Source organism: Pelodiscus sinensis, chromosome 27 (assembly GCF_049634645.1).
Source record: "Pelodiscus sinensis isolate JC-2024 chromosome 27, ASM4963464v1, whole genome shotgun sequence".
Lineage (NCBI taxonomy): Eukaryota > Metazoa > Chordata > Testudines > Trionychidae > Pelodiscus > Pelodiscus sinensis.
The window spans coordinates 8,417,896-8,442,851 of record NC_134737.1 but is presented as its reverse complement, the minus strand read 5'-3'; the positions used below and the strand labels follow the sequence as shown (position 1 = coordinate 8,442,851).

At 54.0% G+C, this 24,956-nt stretch overlaps 1 protein-coding gene and 1 long non-coding RNA gene across 15 annotated transcripts in view; one reads left to right on the top strand and one right to left on the bottom strand.

Moving 5' to 3' along the window:
• The window catches only part of SOX13 (SRY-box transcription factor 13), a 98,939-nt gene extending 74,479 nt beyond the window's left edge, over nt 1-24,460 (top strand). For 12 of the 14 annotated variants that reach the window (XM_075910105.1, XM_075910104.1, XM_075910096.1 and 9 more), the window contains 10 exons: nt 74-246; nt 1,785-1,853; nt 2,255-2,369; nt 3,545-3,627; nt 3,724-3,883; nt 4,790-4,899; nt 5,639-5,735; nt 7,417-7,560; nt 15,193-15,409; nt 17,029-24,460. In XM_075910105.1, the coding sequence (XP_075766220.1) occupies nt 74-246; nt 1,785-1,853; nt 2,255-2,369; nt 3,545-3,627; nt 3,724-3,883; nt 4,790-4,899; nt 5,639-5,735; nt 7,417-7,560; nt 15,193-15,409; nt 17,029-17,308 (1,448 nt within the window). In that variant the 3' untranslated portion in view covers nt 17,309-24,460. The remainder of the gene's footprint in view (nt 1-73; nt 247-1,784; nt 1,854-2,254; nt 2,370-3,544; nt 3,628-3,723; nt 3,884-4,789; nt 4,900-5,638; nt 5,736-7,416; nt 7,561-15,192; nt 15,410-17,028) is intronic. The other 2 variants (XM_075910093.1, XM_075910097.1) reach the window with 2 other exon arrangements.
• Nucleotides 16,433-19,240, bottom strand: LOC142820886 (uncharacterized). Its single transcript, XR_012897846.1, has 2 exons — nt 18,402-19,240; nt 16,433-17,916 (listed from the first exon to the last, which is right to left on the bottom strand). It is a non-coding gene; the product is annotated as an uncharacterized LOC142820886 (long non-coding RNA).
• Nucleotides 24,461-24,956: the final 496 nt, after the last annotated feature.

Sequence of the window (24,956 nt, the reverse complement as noted above, 5' to 3'; positions counted from 1 at the left end):
TGGAGTTTGCTCTGTGAAGCCAGCCAGACACCGTTTACCCACCCTCTGCTGTTGGGTTACTTGCTTGGGCCAGGAACCCAGGAGAGCTTAGCGGAGAAGGAGCTGCAGTTGCTCGTCATGATCAACCAGCTCTCTACCTTGCGGGACCAGCTTCTGACGGCCCATTCGGAGCAGAAGAACATGGCGGCCATGCTGTTTGAGAAGCAGCAGCAGCAGATGGAGCTGGCTCGGCAGCAGCAGGAGCAGGTATTCAGCTACCACTCTGGAGAATCTATTTCACCTACTCTGTCTCGGATCCCTAGGGAATAGTTTCAGACCCAAAGCCAGTAGCCCAGCAAGCACATGTTGGTAGGGTGTACCAGAGTCTTGGCTCTACCTGATCCATTCATCACCATGGCATAGAATATAAAGCTGGCTGAATATCAGATTGTTTGGTTCACTGACATTTCCGGGTGTGGAAATCACTTCAGGTCACGCTGCATGTCTTGTTTCCATTTCGACCATTTTAAAGCTTTTGAAATTTGTCTTATAATGAAATGGAAAGGAATTTGGGAACGGCGAGTTGTTTCCGAGCAAAAAATCGAAATGTTTTCAAAATGAGGAAATGTTTGTGCTGTTTGGCTAAATTAAGCACCCAGGGGCTGGTGCAAGAGTTTATATCGGATGTAGTGTTTGAGACGTTCCAAGGCATTTACGCTGCAGCATTTCCTGTTTTATGAAATGTAGATGAAACTAAATTTCAGGTGGAAACCTGGGGTATGCACTAGGAAGAAGAGTTTGGTGGGTAGGTCACTGAGTTGGGAGTCAGGAAAGCTGGGTTCAATTCATGGCTTGGCCACAAACTCCCTGCATGACCTTGCATGAGTTACTCCAGCTCTCTGTGCCTCAGTGTCCCTCTCTGTGAAGGGGGTGAATAAGGCTTCTTTTGTCCTGGTTCTGCTCTCCCTTTAGATCATATTTCCTCCAGAGGGAAGGTGGAAGCTTTTAAGTGGCTCCATTTTTTTGTTTTCTCGTGACTTTTAAAAAATACATTGCTGTAACTCTGTCCTTCCAAGCTGGGATCTTCATGGCCCAGGTAGTCTTCTAAGACGGGAAGGAGGGGAGAATTTTTGAGGCTACACATAGGTGCCAAAGAGTTTGCCCCTTGACTGGGGTGATGGTTGTCTTTCTCGGGTGAGAGAGGGCATGTGGGACACTGTATACTCTGTCAGTCCGGGTTGAGAGCTGGCTGGCATGATCCTCTTTCACTGTGGAAGGATCTTGGCCATCACTGATTCCTCCAGACCTACACCTGCGGTGTTACAGGTTGAGCCAAAGGCCCGTGGCCTTGCCTGGTAGAGTTAAACCAGTGCAAACACCTGTGTGGACCCTCTAGTCTTAGTTTGAGCCGTGTGGTTTAGCTCAGTTGAAACCTGCTCCACTCATGCTACCCAAATTAGAGCATCCACGTAGCCTCCACAGCTGTCCCCGAGGCAGCTCCCTGGCTCTGGATCAGTCCCGGGAGGGGTGCGGAATACATTCTGACCAGAGGGGCGCTGCCAGTCCCAGAGGTACCATCTCATGAACCTTCCCATCAGCAAAGCTGAGCCCTCCCTGGCCTTTACGGGCTTGGCATCTCCACAGACCAGTTGTCTTTGTGGTTTCTTTTGCTTGGGGTCTGGGCTTCGCATCCCTTCCCTAGCCCCTCAGAGGTGAGCCATTCCACTAGGCAAATGGCCCTGAGCGAGGCTCGGGTGGCTGGCTTTTTCCAGCCCCTGTGTCAATGCTGTTTCCCCCTCTGACAGATCGCCAAGCAGCAGCAGCAGCTCATCCAGCAGCAGCACAAGATTAACCTGCTGCAGCAACAGATCCAGGTAAGGGGGAGATTCCCCACCCTGAGCCCCTGCGCCATGGGTGCTCCAACCCCCCTTCCTCTTCACTAGGGATGTAAAATCCCTGCTACCCAGCTAACCGATTAAATGAGATCCCACGCAGGAGGCCGGCAGCCCCAAACGTCTGCTCCTGGCTCCCCACATCGGGGGGGGGGGGGGGCTCTCTACCCCCGCAGGGCTGCTGCAGCCCTCCACCTGTGGCAGGCTGTGGGCAGGGGACTGCTCCCAGTACCAGTTAACCACTACCTTACCGGGAAATGGGTTAACCAGTTACCCATTCTCATCCCAACTCTTCATCTGCCTGCACGTGAAAATCCTTTATCATTGTGAATGGGGATTAGCTCCTTGTGGCCTAGTTAGTGAGTTGGCTTCTCTCTCTCCAGCAGGTCAACATGCCCTATGTCATGATTCCAGCTTTTCCTCCCAGCCACCAGCCACTTCCTGTGGCCCCAGACTCCCAGCTAGCACTTCCTATCCAACCCATCCCTTGCAAACCAGGTAAGACAGGCAGAGGGCACACGGTATTAGAGGGATCGGGGAAGCGACATGTTTGTCAGAGGATGGAGAAGGATGGCAGGAGACAATTCGCTGATCATTGTCTTCGGTCCACCCTCTCTGGGGCACCTGGTGCTGGCCACTGTCGGCAGACAGGATACTGGACTAGATGGACCTTTGGTCTGACCCTGTACAGCCGTTCCTATGTTCTTCTGTTATGTTCTTATGTTATGTATGTTGACAGGTGTGAGCAGAAAGGGGGAGGTGTTGCGGGGAGAAAGGACTCCCCCCAACACCCTCTACATAATCCTGCCATTTCTCGGGTTGTGATCTCAGCATCTGGCAGCTTAGGGAGAACTAGGGAAAGTTGTCTAGGAAGCTGAGACGTGGCAGGGAGGAGAAACGGTGACAATTTTTTGGCCGCCGTTGGGGAGGCAAATTGAGGATATTTCTGATGATCTGACTGAGGGCTCCTTGGCCCATCTCTACCTGGCTGTGCGGGTGGGAGGGAATCCTCTCCTGAAAGCCCAGCGAGCCAGCTTTCCTGTGGTCATGGCATCCGTCTGCAGAGTCCCTGGTTCTGCGTGAGCCGACCGCTGCGTGCGGAATGGCCACTGTATTCACCGGCCACTTTGCCTCTGGCAGTGCTCTGGGGTGTGGCTCTGCCATCCTTGCTCTCAATTAGATCTCTGGCCATCTCCCCCCTCTTGGAGAGAGTGGGTGCAGCTGGCAGTGAAGGGACCAAAATGAAACCTGGGTTTAATTCCCAGTGCTGTCCCAGACCTTGGCCAAGCCACTTAGGCTCCCTGGGGCTCGACTCCCCCTCTGTGAAGCGGGGGGTAAAAACCCCTCCTGTGTGTCTTTGCAGCACCTGGTGCAGCGGAGCTCAAGGTGCGAGAGTAACACAACTCATAGTAACACACTTGAATCCCTGCCAGCCTGGGGGGATTGAGCCCCGAGTCTGCACTTGGAACGAGCTCCGCAGGCGGCTGGTTTCTAGCGGGGCTTAGCTCCCCCAGGGCCAATGGCAGCTGCAGTGCTACTTTGCTGGGGTGGATTCCAGGCACAGACCAGGCCTTCGTAGATCCCCCCTGCCCTTTGCTTCTGGCAGCTTACTGGGTGCGATGCCCCTCGTGTGACCTCATTCGCCAATTTCCCTCTTGCTGTCCCCTCTGCAGTGGAGTACCCCATGCAGCTGCTGCACAGCCCTCCTCCCCCGACGCTGAAGAGACCCGCGGGCGCAGGCCATCTCCAGATGCAGGTACCATCCCGAATCCGCCGACCTCCTGCCCTCCCGGCATCACCCAGGGATGTGCCTCACTCCTTCCCTCCTCCCTGTCTCTCTTCCCCCACCCAGGAGTCTTCACAGCCACTGAACCTCACGGCCAAGCCCAAAAGCTCTGAGGTCTCCAGTGCCTCCAGATCACCCAGCCTGAAGATGAGTAGCTGCCGAGCCCTCACTCCCAACCACGGGATCACGAGGGACCTGCAGTCCAGCCCTCCCAATCTGCCTCTGGGTAGGTCCTCTCAAATATGCTCCTTGCTGGGCGTCTCGTGCCTCCATCCCCTGCCGGCTCTGTCGTTTGGGGGTGTGCTGAGAGAGGACACGCATTGCGGGCTCCCTGGGATCCTAGCGCTTCTCTCCTCACGGGGAAGAGGGAGATGGAGAATCCCTCCCTTGTCCCCAGCAACTGGCCCGTTTTTCATAGAATCATAGAATACTAGGACTGGAAGGGACCTTGAGAGGTCGTCGAGTCCAGTCCCCTGCCCTCACGGCAGGACTCATTTTCAGAGAGTTTCCTCCTGTTCAGGGCTTCTAGGGGAAGCAAGATGGGCAACTCTCTTTGGGAGAAATCCAAAGGTCTGTGCTGGTGCTGGTGTAACACCGACAAGCAGAACTAACCCTGGGCCCTCTGGAGCTTAGTGCAGGAGTTTCTACATCCTGAGCTAAAAGCCAGCTGGCTCTCAGGGAAGGCTGCAGAGCAGACTTGTTGTTCTCTCTAGAAGTTATTCTCATTCAGTACGTGCGACAGCGAACCCCACTCTGTAGGGGTGTGGGTTACACTGGGAGATGGAAGAGTCCCGAGGCCGCTTTCTCAACTCCCACCCACCCAAAGCAGCACCCATGTCTAAAGAAGGAATGAGCCCCGGGGCGGAGCACAGCTGTGGGGGGAAGGCTGGAGGACTCTCTGAGTGGAGTAGCTAGAGTCTGGGGCGGTGTGGGTGGGGCAGCGGGCAGCCCAAGCTTTCTGATTTGAGTCCTTAATGCTAATAGGAAATCAGAAACGGGCTGTAGTTGTCTCTGAGCTAGACGCAGGGCTCCTTTGGCTGGGAGCACCCCAATTCTTTCCTGGGGGCGTGGGGCCTTTGCGAGGACCAGGTGCTGGCTCTGACATGTTCTGCACTGGGTGCTTTACCTGCAGGATTTCTGGGAGAGGGGGATGCCATCACGAAAGCCCTCCAGGATGCGCGGCAGCTGCTGCACTGCCATAGCGGGGCGACAGAGAGCTCTCTGAATAACCCCTACAGGAAGGTGAGTGATGTTGGGATGGGGAGCTCCTAGAGTCCCTGATGGAATGGGGAGATCTGAGTGGAGCCAGCTCGGCCCAGAAGGACCAGGAATTCTCAGGGGGAGAGTGAGTGGATATTAAGGGAGCCTTAGGCAGTGTTCCCTTTAAGCTGGGTGCTTGTGCCGCCGCTCAGGAGAGATTCAGAGGCCACCCCACTGAGTAGCAGGCTGGCTCTGAGCTAGGATCAGCAGAGTGTCCACAGCTAGGTTTTTGTTTCTACGGGTGGTGCACCGTTGCACGTGCCTTGGTGCACATAAAAATTATCCTTCACATGGATGGAAAAAATCTACGCCTGGTTGGGAAAGATTAGAGAACATTGGCCTTAGAGGAAGAGCCCTAGAGGGTATAATAGAAAATTCCTTTTCTGTAGGTTCCTTCAGACCCTCTTATAGAATTGAATGGGGAATTATCTCCAGGCTGTAGCATTCTGTAGATTAGTTGGAAAAGACCCTCTGGAGAAAGGACTCCTGTTGGGATTCAGAGTCTTCCTGTAGAGAGCTGTTAGTTGTCTCTCCCATTATACTATAGAGGCCCCTTTTCCATAAGGGCAGTAGGGCATGGGGAGTGGATGATGCTGAATGTGGATTGCCTGCCCGTGGGACGAGAAAGTGCTGGACACGCTCCTGGTGGGGGTGGGGGGGTTACTCCGCCACCTTCCTTGTGTGGGTAACTAGCCATGTCCTGTTCCCCATGGGCCTGCAGGACCAAATGAGCTTGGATTCCTCACCAGCGAAGGAGCGGATGGAGGAGACGTGCGCGCACAGACTGGAAGAGTCCATGTTAGCCTGCGATGTAGATGGTAAGGGCGTGCTGTCCCCAGAGTCACCTGTGGGCGTGATCCAGAGAGTACCACGCACTTTGGACACCCATTACAGGGGGGATTGTCTGGGGCTGGGCCAAAAGGGAGAGAATGCATCGCTTTTCCTCCTTCTCTTTTCTTCTGGTCTTCTCTGATGTTTTTCCTTTTCCACGCTGCCCCCGTCCCTTCTTTCTTGACCTGGCTCCCCAGCCCTTGTCTCTCTCTTCGGGCTGTGCTGCATTCGTTGAAATAAAGAGCCCGAAGAGAAGAAGCAAAGACCTAATTTAAGGGACGTGCTTATTTGAGATGGGTGGGAATTTAATTTGTGGTCACTCAGTTGATTTCCTGCAGCCTCGCTCTGCTGTTCTCCCTCGCTGACAGGGAGGGGCAGTGTTACAGCTCGGTTAGCACTTTGTGTGTAAATGGAGCTGAACACGAGGCATGGGATGGCAGGAGGAGAGGAGGCCGGCAACAAGCGAAGGCCACGCTAACCATTTGTGGCTGGGCCACAAGGGCTCCGGACAGGGCAGCCGAAACACGTCCCCTCGCACTGCGGGTAGTTCGCTTAATGCCACTTTGGCTCGGTTTCATCTTGGTTTTTAAAAAAAAAAGGGGCCATCTGTGAACCTTTTTCGCAAAGCCCATTAGTTACCATGGAGACAATGATGTCATGGAGGTGGGTGGAGCTGAGGGTCATCCCCATGGGTGGCATAAAGTCTCTGAGAAAGCTAGATTCCCCCCAGCATTGCAGTCAGCTAGACTTGAGAGAGGCGGGGGCTGATTCTGGCTCCTGATTCTGCACGAAGGGATCGCTATGCAAACAGAGAACCCGCGGCACAAAGTTGCATCCAAGCCCTGCCCAGCATGGCCCTTATGCCCCCCAGCCTGGGAGCTGCTCCTGATCGTAGACAAGAGTCAATCCCCTCTCTTCTCCTCAGCTGGCCAGGTCCAGCCAAAGCCTGGCTCTTGAACTGTCTGACAGAGCCAGAGAGAGAGAAGGTAGCCTGAGGGATGGGCCTCACAGGCGGGGTGGCTGAGTGCACGTGTGTGGGCTGACCTGATGGACTGAGCATCCCGGAACGAGCCCTGACCGGGGCTGTTCACGCTGCCCGCCCCTCCACCTCTGTCATGGCACCTCCGGCCCGACAGGCAGCTCCCTGGGACCCCTCCCTCAGCGCTGCTGACCTCTCTCGATCTCGAAGCTATTCCAGCGCTTACCCTGTCCTGGAGGTAAAGGGGTAAGGACTGAGCTGAGACCCAGCCAACATTTAAATCCAACTTCCCAAACATGCCCGTTCATTTTGCACGCCCCAGCGTCCGAGTGCTTGTCACGAGCCACTGAGGGCCTGCTCTTCAGAGCACCTGCAGCACCATGAAAGTGAACGGGAGCTGCAAGTCCTCAGCACCCCTGCAGGGTCAGCCCCCTGGAGATGGAGCTTTATTTATCCAGTGCGTCTGGGAACCCACAGCTCCCCCACCCGGGAAGCAGCCTTTGAAAACCAAGCCAGTCAGGCTGCTATAAACAGGGATTTGAACCTCAGTCTTTGTGGTGAGAATCCAGTGCAGTGTCTCTCTAGGCCCCCTTGTTCTTAAGCTGAAACCCCCCTTGTTGGAGGAGACCCTTGCCGTCACGTTGGTCACCATTTTGTACCTTGTGTTTTCCTCGCTCCGCTCCCAACAGGCTCACGACACTTCCCCGAGTCCCGGAACAACAACCACATAAAGCGGCCCATGAACGCTTTCATGGTGTGGGCCAAGGATGAGAGGCGAAAGATTTTGCAGGCCTTCCCAGACATGCACAACTCCAGCATCAGCAAGATCTTGGGTAAGTGTCCGGCAGGCAAGCGAGCATCGGGTGGGCTTGCCCTGCTGTGCTATTCCCAATGACATGGGATTGGCCAAGTTTTGCTGACTCATACAACCATCCAACCCTGGGGATTGCTACTCCCAGGCAGCCTACAGCTGGCTCCGAGTGAGGATGAAAGGACAGCAGCAACCCTCTCCTCTCTCCAGGGACAGCCTGCTGCAAGATCCTCCAAACCCAGTACACGGATGCGCTGACCAGTGAAGCAGCAGGGCCATAAAAACAAACCATCCTGCCCCCAGAGGAGAAAAGAAAGGCACCAGTGGCTAGTACTGCCCCTTTGGGCGTCTCGCCCCAAAGCCGACCTCTCCAGCAACACACTGTGGCTATGTCTACACTGGCATGATTTTCCGGAAATGCTTTTAACGGAAAAGTTTTCCGTTAAAAGCATTTTTGGAAAAGTGTGTCTACATTGGCAGGATGCTTTTCCGGAAAAGCACTTTTTGCAGAAAAGCGTCCGTGGCCAATCTAGACGCGCTTTTCCGCAAAAAAGCCCCAATCGTCATTTTCGCCATCGGGGCTTTTTTGCGGAAAACGGTACTATGCTGTCTACACTGGCCCTTTTCCAGAACAGTTTTCCAGAAAAAGACTTTTGCCCGAACGGGAGCAGCATAGTTTTTCCGGAAAAGCACTGATGATTTTACATTAGATCGTCAGTGCTTTTCCGGAAATTCAAGCGGCCAGTGTAGACAGCTGGCAAGTTTTTCCGGAAAAGCGGCTGATTTTCCAGAATAACTTGCCAGTGTAGACACAGCCTGTAGGGCTGTAAAATCCGGTTTAATTAGTTAATCGGTTAAACATGACTTTTAACCAGTTTATCTTATTAAATAGGGCTGGGTGGGGGTGGCCTTCTCCTACTCCCACCTGCGTTGGCCAGGCTGGAGTGGTCTACCCACTGCGGACAGGGGCTGTCCCAGCCTGCTTCCGGCCCTATGTAGGGCTGCCACTTCCGGGAGCTGCCGGTGCTTCCGGGGCCACTTCGGGTCCCACACAGGGCTGCTGGCTCCCAGCCTGTGTGGGCTGGGAGCTGGCAGCCCCAAGCGGGGGCCCAGCGGGACTGGAGCAGCCCTTTGCCCATTGTGGGGGGCTGCTCCCCGGGTACCAGTTAACTGTTCACACCCCTAGCACATCGTCCCTTGGCACTGTGCTGGGTCATGGAGCTGCGCATTATTCCGGGGGCTGGAGGGTGGGGATATCACAGGCTGCCCCATTTTCTGCAGCACTTGGTGCTTTCCACAGATGCCAACCAGGCCTAAGTGCTTAGTGTGGTAGCTCTGAGGGTCCCAGCCCGCGGTGGTTCTTGGCTGTGGAAAGAGCGAAGAGATAGGCTTGCCCTTTGGAGATTATGCCTTGTTATCGAATCCTTTCTGAGCGGGTCTCAGCTGGGGTGGCAGGGAGATAAGATGGCAGTGAGCTGCCGAGGTACCTGGTATGATTTGAGTAGTGGAGGAGCTGTGGGAATGAGCTCACACGGCAGAGGAGAAAGCTTCCCTGATGGAGAGGTGGGATATGATGGAGGCTGCTGCCGTTTGCTCCCCGGGGTCCTGCGGGATTCCGAATGGCAGGTGTTTGGCCCGCGTGGGGCTCTCACTTCTGACAATGCTCCACAGTAAAGGAGTGCCCAGGATGTTTCTCATACCAGCTGGGCATTCCCCCCTCCCCCCCCCATCATTGTAATCTCAGCTCTGCAGCCTGAATGTCTCCTCCCCCGCCCTCCTGCGTCTTTGAAATGATCCTCAGTGGCGCAGGCTAGAAACCAGAACCCAGGTCAAATCCTGGCTCGAGTCCGACCAGAGGCCGTGGATCAGAGAGCTGGCTGGGCAAATACAGTGGTGACAAGAAGCTTTTTCCCTGGTGGCCCATGGCACGGGGTCATGAAAGGGATGGGCTAATAGCACAGGCAACTCCCCCCCCTACCCTCGCCCTGCCTGGGGATCTAACTCCCAGCCCTGTTCCAGCCCTTTTAGTCCAGTCCTGAGTCCCCCAACTGCTCTGCCAGGACACCTGCTGCCCTGCCGGTGCACCTGAACCCTAGCCAGCCAGTCCCCTGCTGCTAAGCCACAGAATCCCCCCAGGGGATGGAGACAGGGACAGTTTTTGTGACGTGCATGTGGGAAATGTGCACGCGAGCGTAGTCTGATACAGCATGATATGACACCCCCCTCCCCAGCAAATCCAGAGGGGAAGGGCAGGTGTGTTTACACCCGGCGTGGTGCCCTTCAGCTTTACCGACTGTTAACACCCTGTAGTTAGAGCGCCGTCCATTGGAATATCTGAAAGCGCTTGACACACACTAACCCTTGCTGCACCCTGTGAGGTGGGGACGTTCTTTTAGCTCTGCTCCAACGTGCAGAGGGGCTGGGTGCTGTCCGATCCCGCTGGAGTCAGTGGTGACTGCAATAAGATCTTTCCTTTCTAGTTTATCTGCTCTCTAGTTGAGAGTTTGTATGTCTGTCTGTCAGTCCGTGCATCTGTCTGTCTGTCCAAGAACTCCTAAACGGTAAGAGCTGGGGGCCACCAAGTTTGGTAGGCAGCTTCCTGTTACCATAACTGAAAGCAAGGTCAAAGTTTGGTTGTGCCAGGAAAATGGGATGTGCCAGGAATGGGATTGCTTCTCAGAAAACCATATAGAGGAGAGACAGAATCACTAGGCAGGTGGAAGGGGCTGGCTGGAACACCGCTCCCCCATCCCCCGCCATCCAGGACTTCCCAAGCCTCCCACCCCCCTAGCACCCTTTAGGGAGGATGCGGGGGTTCCCCCCGATTCATACATGAACATTGTTGGCTGTTCCCCTTTGTCAGGGAGCGAGGGGAAAGTGCACCATTTGCTGCGTTCCTCACTCTGGCTGGCAAGCGCAGGGGGCAGATGAACTTGGACCTGCCCCAGCCCCCCTCCTCGGCTGTGCCCACTGGAGCTGCAGCAGCCATGGAGAGGCACTCACCTGGCCTCTGCTGCTGTGGTGAGAGGGGGCTGGGATTTTCCTCTCTCCCCAGGGCAGCCTGCATCCTGAACCCCTCCTCCCCAGCCCCACCCGGAGCAAGGATTCAAATGAAGCCTGGACATTTTCATTTTATTTTCCAGAAAAGAAAAATTACTGGAGTTAAGGACCTGAGCAATGCCGGGCGAATCTCCTAGTTACTCTGTATTGTAATGACTCTACACTGTGGTTCCATTCTGTCTTTTTCCTGTCACCGTGTCTTGCTTTGCTCTAAGCCTTAACAAGTGGATTTTCAATGCTGGGCAGAACTATTCCGTAGCACTTGTATATCACATGAGTGTCTGCCAGACCCTCACATCCTTTCTTTTGCTCTGTGTCTCAAAGCCCCTTGGGCGGCCACGTTCTTCAAAGGGCCTCCAGCTCACCGCACACACGCTCGCCCTGCCGTGGTCTCACGTTGAATTGCTCTGTCCTAGGCTTGCTATTTAAAGACTCTGATGTGGTCTGTGAAGGGTCCATCCACACTGCAAGCAACCAATGCGCATTAGCACAAACGCAGGGGTTTGTGGGCTACCCTCAGTGCGTGCTTTTAATTTGGTCTCTTGTACCTTTTGAGCGGCTCTGCAATTGACAAAGATTCTCCCACTAAAGAATCACTATGTTAGGATCTGTTCTGTTACTTATGGCAACCCACAGCATTTGGGGGTGTCAAGAACGGCCACTTTGTGGTGGGCTAGCTGCTAACATAGTGTAATTACGTAGCTTTAAATAACTGGAGAGGTTCTTGTTTTGACAGCCTGTATTCATTTTTGCTCTAGAAGCACACATTTAGCAGATGTGGACAAGGCTATGTTTGTATCTACAAGCATGAAGCTAATATTTGCCATGCGTACCTTCTGGCTGCCTGGCTAGTCCTGGAGATCTATGCATGAGATACTGCTATGGGCGTGCGGCCCTTTGGCTAAACAGAGGAGTGTGAGTCCTAACTCCTGGGTTCTTTTTCAGCTCCGGCTCTGAATAGCTGTAAGACCTGGGGCCAGTCACGTAACACCGCTGTGCCTCAGTTTCCCAGGGTTATAACATTCGCTATTGCCCAGGGGAGCTGTCGGATTTAATCAAGTGCTTTAAGTGGGTGGAACGTGCCACGCAAGTGTGCATTCGCTCTGTTACGTGCGTGTGCAGGAGTGTTAGCCTAAGACACAGACCATCGATGCTATGCTGTTTGCACCACTAGGGGCTACTCCCAAAACACTTGTTCTCCCTATTCCCAGGACTGCCAGGGATTGGGGGAAACTTGCCCTTCCAGTACAGCCATATAAACCTCACGCTGCCCTGGAAGATTAGTGTGTGTCCAGGGGAACCAATCCACAGCTGCAAGGCAATGAAAAACAGCTGACAGTCGAGAGACAGAACCCAGGTTCTCTGGCTCCACAACCTGTCTGTCCCACCCTCCAACACTCAAACCACTTCTGCCTCTGCTCTGTTACTTTTCATGTCACAAAGCAATTGGAGGGCTCCAAAAGGAGGGGGCCGGATCTCTGCTGCCTGTAGAGTCATTTCCACAGGCACAAACTGGTGGCTTTCAAATCCAACTCCTTTGTACGGGTGTAAACAATTGTACAAGGCCCAGGGCAAGGGAGAATCCAGCGGAGAGCAGACACAAGATATGTGGGAGAAATAGGTGTAGTGTAAAAGGCCTGCCTGCTTCCTGTAACTGAAGGTGGTGCCCTGGGCTCATGGGGCGGGAGAGAAAGAATCACAGCGCACTAGAAGTGGAAGGGCCTTCGAGAAATCATTGAGTCCAGTCCCCTGCCCTCACAGCAGGACCAAGTGCCATAGACCATCCTTGACAGATGTCTGTCTCACCTTAAAGGGCAAGTCTGAGCGGGTGATTTGCCAGGAGTGTGGCTCTCCTACTCTGACCTTGTCCTTCAGACTTGGGCTCTGTGAAGCAGGTGCAATCAAAGCTCCTAGGCGGGTCAGATGTGCATGTCTGTGTATCCCTAGCATCCTTGCTGTTCCTCTCCTGGCACTAGGGACATGAAAGCATCTGGGACACAAGGGCAGGGGAAAGAAGAGGCATCGGATTTAATGTTTGACTTTCTCGCACGGAACAGGGATCTGTGTTGTGTCTGAACTTCTATCTGAACCATCTTATCCTGCGGCCTGATCCAAAGGCCCCCTGTTCATTTTCTGGGGTGCAGGCCCCGTTCCCGTGAGGTTCTCCTTTTCTCTCCTCCGGCTCCTTCCCCAGACGTCCCGGTTGTGCATGGCCTTCTCTTTCGTGCTGGCCTGCGCTCTGTGCGCCGCTCCCTCTTTTGCCTGCCTGCTCTGGACCCTGGCAGGGATGACAATAAAGGTCAGCGAGCCGGGGGAATTCGAGTCACATGGCAGGACGGTCTATTTTAGCTGCAGCACCTGCTTCCCATACCTTTTGTGAGGAAAAGAATCAAAAGCGCAGGACAGAGAGGTGACAGGAAAGGTCAGTAGCAAGGGGATGGGAGGAGGCAGGCATTCTTCATAACAGGTGGACTGGCTGTTAACAATGGCCTGGATCATCACATTTAAATGGGAGCAGGCTCCATAGAACAGCCTTGCATTCCTCTCCACCCTTGATATCCTGTGTCCCCTGAGACTGCATTGAGGATTGGCATACCTCTCAGCACCTGCCAATCGAGGACAATGACCTGCACTAGTCGCCTGAGCTGGGTGATGCCTCTTGCTTTCAGATGTTGTCCTATGCAAATGACATTTTCTTCCCCTGCCTCTATGACCCCTGCGTATTGTTAGCACAGTAGCTCTTAGAGACCCTGAGGGAGGCCTTGTCTACGTGGCAAAGTTGCGTCAATTTAATTTAAATTGGTTCAGTTACACGGGTGCAGATTCTTGTGTGGACTCTTGTTTTGCCTTAAGGCTCATTTATTTTTGGTTTAACTAAGGTCACATCTCCATTTGCCGCACCAGAGATCGATCTTCTGGCATTCGATTTAGAGGGTCTAGTTAAGACCCGCTAATTCGAACACTGAGCATGCCCCTTGTTTGCACTGGTGCTCCTCGATTTGCATTCACTCCTGTCCACCTCCTGCTGCGAAGACGGCACCTAGCTTGACGTAAGGTATGTCAACTCCAGCTATGTTTTTTACACACAACTGGAGTTGCGTCCCTTAAACCAATCTTCTGGGACTAGTATAGACCTGACCTCAGGCTAACTAGGAATGGATTTAAGGTAAATGAAAAAACTCACTTTTATACCAGAAAAAGTGTCCACTTAGAGGTTCTGTGGATCTCTCTCTCTTTCACACAGACAGACAGACAGATAGATAGATAGAACGAACCAGCAAAGCTTTTTCCCCATAGACAAGATCAAAGTGATGTACCAAGGTCATATGTGCAGGCTGCAAAGCCAGGAACTGAACCCCCATCTCCTGAGTCTCCATTGGGAGCCTTAACCCTAACGAAAGCTTTCTCCAAAGAAGAATTAGTTTGTCATCTAAACTCGGAAAATCCTAGGAAAGTGGAGACACTTTATTATAGACTGTTAATTTTACAGGCCCTCCAGTAAAATTGAAAGTGGGGAATGCTGTGTGCAAAGTATTCTCTCCATTTTACAGATGCACAAACTGAGGCGGTGGAACATTATGACTTGCCTAAGGCGCTAGAGCGGGGATGGGCAACCACGAATAGTGGGTGAGCCACATTAGTGGCCCTCCTTCACTTCAGTGGGTGGCAGCACTATGGCCCCCCATCTGTCTCCCCACCCCCATGTACCTCTTGCACATGGGAGCACCGGAGCCTGTACTTACCTGCTCCCCCCTCCCTTCCAGCACTTTCAGAGCATGCGAATTGCCTGATTCCCGTTCCATCGCTGCTCCCCCCCAAAGCTGGAATGCCTTGAACAGCTGAAGTGCAGGGCTCTGGTGGCCTGGTGCACAAGAGGGGAGTGGGAGAGGGGTCCACAAGCTGCAGTGTGCCCACCATTACTCTAGAGAGATTTGGAAAGAGAACATAGGGCTGTCTTACTCACAGCCCGTTGCTTGGGCCACTCTCCATCGTTTTTTGAAGGCAAGAACCAATACTGTGGCAAGCTAAATCACTGAAGCTCCTGGATTCTTTTCCAAGCTCTGACAGACTCACTGGGCAGCCTTGAGCCAAATAAATTTCTCAACATTCAGTGCCTTGGTTTTCCCTATCTGTAAAATGGGGCATGTTGACAAGGATTCGTTAATGTGTGTGAAGCCTTGGGAACACTCCAAAAGTGTCTCTCATCCAGGGAGCCACTTTGTTGTTGTTCAAGCCCAGAAATGGAAAGAAGAAACATCTTTGCTGTTCCTTTTGCTGCTCTGGGAGCCTTATCAGATGCCTTCCTTCCTCCGCCTGTCCCATGCAGGTTTAGGAGAAAGGGTTTTAAAAGTGCAACACGCCGTCATGCAACATCGATGTCGCGTCCACTCCAGGGGCAGGCCATTAGTGTACAACAGCCTACGACTGCTACCAGCTAACACAATTATTCTTCCAGCTCAAGTGATAGAGACCCATGCTGTGGCTTGGGAGGACCTGGGTTTTGTTCCCACTAGTGGCCATGGGTGGTGGGGAGTTTCAGAGGGCACACGTAACAGCTCTGTGACTCTCCCTGCCTTGCTTTCTCTCTCCCCAGGGTCCCGGTGGAAGTCGATGACGAACCAAGAGAAGCAGCCCTACTACGAGGAGCAGGCACGGCTGAGCCGGCAGCACCTGGAGAAGTACCCCGACTACAAATATAAGCCCCGGCCCAAACGCACCTGCATTGTGGAGGGGAAGCGGCTGCGCGTGGGCGAGTACAAGGCGCTGATGAGGAACAGGCGGCAAGACACCAGGCAGGGTTTCTTGATAGCGTGAGGCTTCCATCTCTTTTGGTCACCGTATGTCTGCGATCCTCCCCCAACACACAAGTGCCTTTGTAGCTGCCAGAGGCTGAACTGGAGCTAACTCTGTTAGCTAACCCCTCTCTTCTGGGAGCATAGTCCTGCTGATCTGAACCCCACTGTGATTTCAACAGGAAGCAGTATTGCTCTTCATTTCCTGTCCTAAACTTCTGTGCACCAATGATTACCGAGGTCAGAATATGTCCAGGGCAGTGGGGAACTATAGGATTTCCCACTAGGCATTCTGTTACATACCTTGGTCCCTAAGACCTTGTTTTGGGTGTATTGGGGCTACAACCCCACATCCTTATGTCTAGGGTTGCCAGGTGTCTGGTATTGACCCGGACAGTCCGGTATTTTTGCCTCCTGTCCGGGGGAAAAAATTCAGAAAATACCGGACACCTAAAATGTCCGGTATTTTCTGATTTTTTTTTTTTCCCCTGCCAGGAGGCGAAAATACCAGACACCTGGCAACCCTATGACACACTCTGCAACTGGGCCCAGACCTCGGATCCCCCACCGGGTCCCTCCTGGACTCCTGCCAGGTCCCCCTCTTCCCTCCCACTTATCTGGTTCTGTGGGGAGCTGTCTTGTGGCTGGAGCAGAAAAATAAGATGGCTGCCGACAAAAAAGCCTCCTCTTAAAGGGGTCTCTTTTTTTTTCTCAATAACTTTGGTCTCCTCCTTTTTTTTTTTTCTCAACATAATTTTGTTCCCAGTGTTTTTTTTGGGGGGGTGAGGGATGTTTGGTATTTTTGTTTAAACCATCTGGCAACCCTGCTCATGTCTCAGAAGCTCAGAGGAGACTCCCCACTAGCTGTTAGCCGTATGGGTGCTGTGACACAGAGCTGAGGCCGTCCAGTAGAGGGCAGTGGTGCACAGCTAGCCGCGTCATTGCATTGAATCCATCGCTGTACGCGGTAGCGAAGAGTCAAGGAGTTATTCAGTATTGCAAGGGGTTGGGGCCCAAAAAGAGCAGAAGGAAGAGAGAATCCCCAGTAAAGCTGGCCAATAATTTTTCCAGCCAACTGTTTTTTAATGCAAAATGTTTTCCATTTAAAATATTCCTTTTTTTCACAAAGTTTCTATTTTCTGAGGCAAATTTTGGATTTTTTCCTCCCCAAACTGTACACTTTGAAAATTGAAATATTTCGGTTCAGCAAGGCCACTGTTGGGCCTCATGGGAGATGTAGTTCGGTTTCCCCTATGAGTAGGGCTCCTCAGCCAGATTACAGCTCCCATGATGCAACTGCCTCCGCTCACCATGAGGGGAGACCAAGGTGCATCATGGCAGACGTCGTCTGGAATGCGAGCCTATCCTCTAGAAGAGAATAGGGCCACGAGACAACAGAACTACACCTCCCATGAGACACTAGGGCAGCCTTTCCTAACTGAAGTATTTCTGCATATGGCCACAATATTTTTTTTCCACTGAAAACTCTTAATTTTCTGTTGAAAATGTCCCTTAATTTCCACCCCTCACTTTCACTGGACTTGTCCAAGCACGTGCATGCGTGGGTGGAGGGGAGAGTCCATTTCTCAGCCAGCCCGAATGCTCAGGGTTGGTGATGGTGATCTCCTCCTTTGCAGGCCGCAGGGCAGTCAGATGCAGGCGTCTTCATCAGAGGTCCTGTACCAGAGGCCGGTGGGCATGCAGCTGGCACCCCCGCTGATGGAGCACTACCTGCCCCGCAGCATGGACCCCAACATGCCCGTCATCGTCAACACACGCAGCCTCAAGTCGCACGAGGCTGATGGCGATGAGGACAGGCACTCGGTGGCAGACGGCGAGATGTACCGGTACAGCGAGGATGAGGACTCTGAGGGCGAGGACAAGAGTGACGGGGAGCTGGTGGTGCTCACGGACTGAGCAGAGGACAGGGGTCGGGTGGGGTGAGCGAGTGCGAAGGGCGGGGCAGCATCAGATTTCGCGGTGTGGGACTGGAACGAAAGAGTGGACCGAGCAGGCAGGAGGTGGGAATGGGTGTGGAAAATCTGCCGTCACAGCATGGCTCCCTGGTCTAGGAAGTGACCAGACTCACATGGCCCCGCTTGCAAACCTCTCTGCATGCAGAGCCCTTTGCCGCAGGGCCGCCCTTGCCCCCCAACTGGCGTGGCCTGTGGGGCTGTGCCGGATGCGTGTGGGACAACAGGGAGTGCACGCGCCAATGCACGCGGCATGGGAGGAACCCCGGGCTCGTTCTCAGGCCAGCTGGGAGAGGTGCGGTGCCGTGCATCTCCCCCAGCAGCAGCCGGGATGATGCCTGGCATGAGCGGCTCCTGACGTCTGGAGGGGAGAGATGCCTGGCCCCAAACGCTGGCTCAAAGGGGAGAGGATGCAGGTCTAGCACGGCTGGGTGAAGGGCTTGGGTTTAAAGCCTGGCTTGTGGGAAAGGTGATGGCTGGTGGATGTGGAGGAACCCAGCTCCCCTGGGCTGAGCCATGTTGTGCTCCGGGGCTGTGCGCAGACAGCCAGACCTGCGGGGGCGAAACCACAGAAGAGAGGAGATGCAGGTAGGGTTGAGCCGCCGCAGTGGGGAGGATCGCTACCTCCTGCTGGCTAGGGAACCAGCCCACTTCCCGCCCCCCCCCCCCCCCCCCCCAGCACTGCAGGTCCGTGCTCGCTCCGGGAGAAGGCTTAGCGCCTGGGGCTCGGAGCAGTTGGCCAGGAGTCCAAGTGAGCTACCAACAGCCCAGACAGGCAACGCCTCCTGAGTCTCTCTCGCAGCTGAGCTAACCGGGCATGTGGGGGTGTAGGACGGAGGCTGGACACTTAATCCCCCTATTCCCCCCCATGCACACCAGTGTTACAAATGCATGTGCTGCTGGGCAGGCTTGGCAGGGGTTAAGAGAGACCAGACCCCAGCGGCTGGGCAGACCTTTGTCCATTGTCTTCCCGCCGCCCCCCTCCCAGCCCCCTCTCCCGGAAAGCTCTTGTGCAGCCAGCTGAGGAGAATCCTCACCTGTTCTGGGCCCAGCCAGCTGCAGCAACACAGTCCCCGCCATTCAGCCAGGCTCTCGGGGGCCTGTTGGCGTCTCTGCAGCAAATGTCCGGGTGGAACACTTGTTCCTCATTCAGTCAGAGTTCCGGCCCATCCTGCCCTCGCCCCCCGCTCCGGCCTTTCTCTCGTCCCCCCTCGCGCTCTCAGCCCTGCCAGTAAATTCCCACGGAGCCATTTTTAGCTCTCGCCTTGCATGAGTAAGAGCCAAGGTCTCCGAGGAGCCTTTTGTACTCCCGACAGCTCTGGCCTAGTTTGTAAATAAAGCTGCTGCCCGTTGCCTTGCAGCGGCGTAGCAGGGCACGCTGCTGCCGGGGAACAGAGCCCCCGCCTGTCCCAGCAGGGCCACATTGGCTAACGGAGCCTATACCAGACAGGGACCCTTGGGTTGGGATTCCCCTGCGGCTCCCCCTCTCTGAACCCCGTTGGCTTCCGGAGCCGATGCTGCTCTCCGGGCTCTCCTACAGCTTTGCAAATCTATTTGCGCCAACAGCCGCTGCCAGCTCCTGTTGCCACCAAACATACCAGCTGTGCTCCCTTCAGCTCCCTCCTGCCTGGAGCATGCATGGTACAAGTGAGGCCTCAGGGCTGCCAGGCAGGTCCTAGCGTGGGACCCTGGCTCTCCCTGGTGGCAGGAGCCGACACAGCATCCAGAACAAGCCAGCAGTCCACAGGCCTATCCAGGGAGCTAGCCCTGGCCTAGAGGAAGGAGAGAGGCTGTTCAGAGCAAGCTCTCTCCACTCTCAGAGCTGGGCTGCTCCTTGCCTGCAGATTCCTTCACCAGCCTGGCTCAGGCTGCTGCGGGAATGAAAAGCCCCGCACCCAGGCTGCTAACAGCTAAAGATGCTGGAGGTTCCCTCGGCCTGTCCTGGGGATGGAGGCGAGAGGAGCCTACGCTCTCTGCCCCCTGATCTGACGGTGGCCGATGTGCAAAGACATCCCCTTGGGTTGTCCACCTTGTGCGCCGCCCTGCTCACCAATCTCCCGTCCCCCCCCCCCGGCATTTCCACTAGAGGAGCGCCGCCCACGGAGGTTGATGGGGGACATGCGACTTGTGGGAAAGAGCTGCCCGAGGTCGCATGGGTATAGCTGGTTGCCTGTGTGGCACAAGTACTGGCCCAGTGGCCTGCATCAGTATTGCTGCATTGAATCTGCAGGACCTCTGTGGCTCTGTCCCTCTTTCTTCTTGTTTTCTCACCTGCTGCTGTCCTTGTTGCAATTGCTGTCCCCTTGGCGCAGCGCTCCCCTGCTGGCCTGGGGCCCGAGCCCCGTTCCTGGCTTGGTCTTGCTTCCTCAGAACCTCTAATCCCAGGTGGTCTGGTTTTCCTTTGGCAGTGTAGCACCTTCCAGGTAGGGGCATCCGTTGGCTGAGCTTAGAGGGCTGCCGAGGTTAGCAAGGCTGGGAGGAGGAGGGCCTCTCTAGAGTTCTGTCCAGTAGCCCGCTGCATTGATGCGGGCGGGGGGCCATCCCCCTGGCATCGAGCCTAATGTAGGCTCAGCGCTGGTCGCTGAGTCAGAAATCAGTGTGTGTGCATGCGAGAGCGTGAATAGTGGTCCCCGGATGGGGGGCAGAACCTAGCAATTTGGGAACTGAGGGGATGTGTGTGCGTGCCTGTAGGCTGAACCTTGCGACAACCTCAAAGGCCCAGTGGCATTTCTGTCCACTCCCTGTAGCCCTGTCAGCACTCGCCCAACCTGTGCTGGCTTTCCCAGGGCAGGGCTCAGCTCATCTAGGAGGTCCTTTCTCAGTTATTTAGTAGCCCTGCCCCACCCCTGGGCTCCAGGTTAGTGGGACTAGGGGAGAAGGGAAGGGGTCTGTACAGGCAGGGATGCCGCTGGAAATAGGAATCGCCCCCCCGTTTTGTAAATGTGCCCCAGATGTGCCGAGGTGACCAGCTGGCTTTTTTTTTTATGACTGTAAATATAGATAGAGCTTTATTTTGTTAATAAGACGATGAGTAATTTAACCTGTATATTTCACGTACCTGTTTACAACGGTGGGGTTTTGTTTTTTGGTTTTCCCCTCTTGACACAATAAAGAGGATGTTTTGGAGCAGAGTTCTGGACTCGTCTGCTTTGGGGAACAGATTGCAGTGGGGGGGGAGGCAGGGATGCCGCCTCCCTTCCTGCCCGCCCCTCTTCATGCTCCTTCACTTTCATCCATCTGATAATTTTTTGTTACCTGATGTGGCCTGGCTTGTCTGTCTTTCAGCCCTAGGCTCATACTCTCTGTTGCAGCACTGCTCTCCATGGTGGGTCGTCAGCACTGGGAACAACCTCACACCCTTTGGCTGAGACAGCATCTGCCTCAACCTCCTGAGCTCCACAGCTGTTGGCTGGGAAAAGTCTACATGGTACAGGACAGAGCCCCCCCACTGGAACAGTGCCAGTTATGTAATTGCAAACTCCCGTCCATGGGTGGTGGGGGGAGGCCCAGCTAGGGAAGGCAAACCTCAGCCCCACCCCTTAAACCTGAGGCCACGCCCCTGAAGACAAGCCCCGCCCACCCCAGCCCGATCCTTGCTGGCCACATGGAGGGCTGGGGTTGCCATGCGGCACCCTGGCAGCAACCCCAGCAGCCCGGGTGGCCAGGGCATGTAGACCATTTAAGGAAGCTACTTGCCCATGCTCCTGTCCTTGTCTCTCTGCAGTCTGGCTCCTCCTAGCAACTCCCACCTTTTGCTTCAGCTCTCATTTTCCTTTTCTCCCCACCATGACCCTGGTATCAAGCCTCTAGCTGCAGGCTCACCACCGGTCACCAGCTGAGAGAGGGCCAGATTAAGACGTGCTGAGGCTCCGCAGCCTTACCAAACAATGTGTTGTCTTCTAACAAAGGACAATGAAAATAAGAAAAGTTTTAGATTTGCATCGATACCGGTAGCTAGGCAAGGACGCAACTAAAATCTAGCAGTATTTTGTATTTAGAGGCCCTGCTTCATCTGAGGCCCTACGAGGTATCTGATTTAGCTTGTGCATAAATTCAGCCGTGGAGATATTGGCATCCTGCCTCCTTGGTGCATGGCAGTGGTTTCCCCAGACTGCCCTTGTGCTAATGAATCCAACCGCCAGGTGGGTTGGCTTCTTTCCACTGCCTGGCATCTGGTTGCAACGGCCCTGTCGGGTGCTCTCCTGCAGGAGATGCCTGATATGAGGTACCTGAGGTTTTGCACTACGACCCCTCCTTGGCTGGTGCCCCGCAAGCCTGCTCTTGGCTTATAGGCTACTGTTGGCTCACGGCAAGTTTTTGCTGTTCAAAAAGAGGTTGTTTGTTAGTAAGTGAAATTAGCCCTCCCGGGCTCCCACCCCTACAAATCTGGGCATGCCACGCACTTTGGAAATGAATGCAACCCAAACGCTATGGCCTCCTGCCCTCTAGTGCCTGTGAAGGGAACAGCAGCTGTTTACTGAGTTTCACTTGTTCCTGCTTGTGTGTTTGTTACACAAAGTGGGTCTGACACATGAAAGCCAAGGAAAAGGAGGGGTGGCAGCGGGGGAAGAAGCCTTTCTTTCATGGAGAGACTGGACTCCTTTCAGACTGCTGAGCTGTGGCATAGTCGAAGAAGCCAATTATTGTGGCATAACTGAAGAAAGGGGGAGGCGACAGATCCGTTCGTAAGGAGGGAGAGGATGTAGAAAATTGGGGTATAGGGCCACACACAGCCCCTGGCTGGGGGGGGGAGTTAATGGGGAGGCACACACAGCCCCTGCTAGGAGAGGGAGACTGGAGGCATCTCGAACGGGTGGGAGAGAGTAGGCAAGGTAGGCAGAGCCTCTGATGGCGGCTGGGGAGAGGGAAGGAGAGGCATGCAGGGCATGGGCAAGGGAGAATAGCCTTCCTGGTACATGCACTAGCCACAGCCCCGCTTGAGCCCCAGAAAAGGGGGCAAACAGTCTCCAAGAGGGAGCCCCCACATATGCACAGCTGAGCCAGAGAGGAACCCACAGCTGGGGCCGCGCCTATGGAAGCTGTCCCATGCACCACTGTCACGCCTTCACTGTGTGTGGTGAGGGAGAGCACAGAGGCGGCATGGGGTGCCCCTTCTAGCCCAGTGGCTGGGGTGTTTGTTTGTAAGGCAGATTCAAATCCCCCTTATGTGTAAAGGGGCATAGCCGCTGCTGTAGGGAGTTGCTCTCTGACTCCGGAGAGGGGGTTGGCTTGTCCATGGACGTGGTTCCAATTGCCTTAGCTATCAGCTGAGCCAAACAGGCTGTGTCAGCCTGCCTATAGCTCAGATGCTAAGCTGCTCACTGGGGATGCAGGCAGTGTGAGTTTGAGTCCCTCGTGCAGAGTGGGTGGTGATGCCTTTTGAAGGAGCAACCTGGAAAAAAAACCCATCCTGTTGAAGCTATTCTCCTTCAGTTAAGTACCACTCAGGCAGCACAAACAGCTGGTAGCCCAGTGGTTACATTACTGGTTTGAAATGTGAGTGATATGAGTTCAAATCCCACAGTAGTTAGCACTGCCTTTTGAAGAGGCTGCTCGCTAGCTTTCCTGTTGATGCTGTTCCACTTTGCTTAACTATTTAGAGCTGGGGCACCTGGAAAAGTAGGATCACTCTTTAGTGGTTGGGTGGGAGAGGTTGGGTGTTTCCTGATTCAAATCCTGCATGTGCAAGTTTTCTCTCTCCTCCTTATGACACCCTTTTAGATACCTGAAAACAGCTATCATGTCCCCCCCCCCCCCCACCCTCAATCTTTTCTAAACTTAACAAACCCAATTCTTTCAGCCTTCCCCCATAGGTCATGTTCTCTAGACCTTTAATCATTCTTGTGGCTCTTCTCTGGACCCTCTCCAATTTCTCTACATCTTTCTTGAAATGCGGTGCCCAGAACTGGACACAGTACTCCAACTGAGGCCTAACTAGAGCAGAGTAGAGCAGAAGAATGACTTCTCGTGTCTTGCTCACAACACACTCGTTAATGCAGCCCAGAATCACCTTTGCTTTTTTTGCAACAGCATGTTCTATTGCACCCTCGGGTGGGGGAAAACAAAAGCTGGAGACAATACAGCAAAAGTTGGATGGTCCCGAAATTCATCCCTTTGGCTTTATACATAAGATACAAGGAGCTTAGCCATTATGGGGGAGTATGCAAAAGGAAGCCCCGTGCCCCATGTTGCTATTTGGCCGGTTGAGTGTGGCTAGTTGGCTTGAATAATGTGACTAGTTCACTTTATAGCCCCTATAGTGGCTACTGCTTCAGACCTGGTGGGACACCCTGGCTGTAGAGGGCTAGTTGTTTTCAAAGCATTGCATGACAGCACACATCGCCAACCCTGGCACCTTAGAGACTAACAAACGTCTATAGAATCGTGAGCTTTCCTGGGCAAACCCCACTTCATCAGATGAACTGGACTGGAAATAAAAGAAAACAAGACATAGATCTGTATAACAGCAGAAATACCTGTCAGTTGGAAGACCCGTGTTAATGAGGCTCATTAAGTGGGCCAGATGTGTCCCAGTCACAGCTTGTGATGTGGAAATGCAGATGTTAAAGGAAGGAAAAACTGGTTACAATTTTATCATTTATATTAGAATTTTCACAGTATGGTTACTAAGTGGAACAGCTTCAAGGGCAGAGAGCGAGAGAAAAACTCCCTAGCCTAGTAATTAATTCTATACATGGGACATAGGAGAGTCTCATTCCACTTCTAATCTGTAGGACACAGTGGGGGGGGGGGGGCTTGTCCCTCCCAGGAAGGTTGGAGGGGGTGGGTTAGTAGAGCATCAAGCATGACAGACCCGCTGGCCATTACTACAGCTATAAAAGTCTGCTCTATTTTGGGCATAGCATGCCCCATTGGAAGCAACAACCCACATTTGAGCCACTCAGCATCTCCATGGCAGTGTGGACACTCTCTAGTGCAAGAAAGCTCTGCTGGCCACTTTAGCCATAGGGCTTTCTTGTGCAAGAACCGCCTGCCACACGTCCACACTGACCTCTTGCGCAAGAGGGCTTACACCTGATAGAAAAGAGCATAGCTCTTGCACAAGCAGCCCTCTCTTACCACGCTTTACTGCAAATCTTCTTGCGCAAGAGTAGGTGGGCAGTGTGGACGCTCTGCGAAAGAACGGCCATTCTTGCACACTAACCCGCCAGTGTAGACATAGCCTCTGTGTTTTCGCCTTCCTCTAGCCTGATAGTTAATTAAATATCAAGAGAACGTGAGCAGCTTTCCCCCTCCGACTTTCCTAGTAGCTTAGTCCTTAGGCCATTAAACCCAGGTAGGAAAGACCTGGGATTGAGTTCCTACTCCCCCATCCAGGTCTCTGAGGCGACTATCCTCCCCTCTCCTTGGCGTGCCTGACTGAGCACAGCCCCCTGAGAACCCAGGTGGGCTGTGGGAGACCCGGGGTCCAAGTCTCTGTGATGCCAAGCAACACAGGGCTCCAGAACAGCTCTCCTGCATCCCCTCAGAACTGGGCTGTTGGCTACAACAGCTGGGAGGAGCTGTTTTCCAAAAGAAAAGGCCCCTGGTCTGCATGGGGTATCTCACCCCAGAAGGCAGGTTCATAAGAA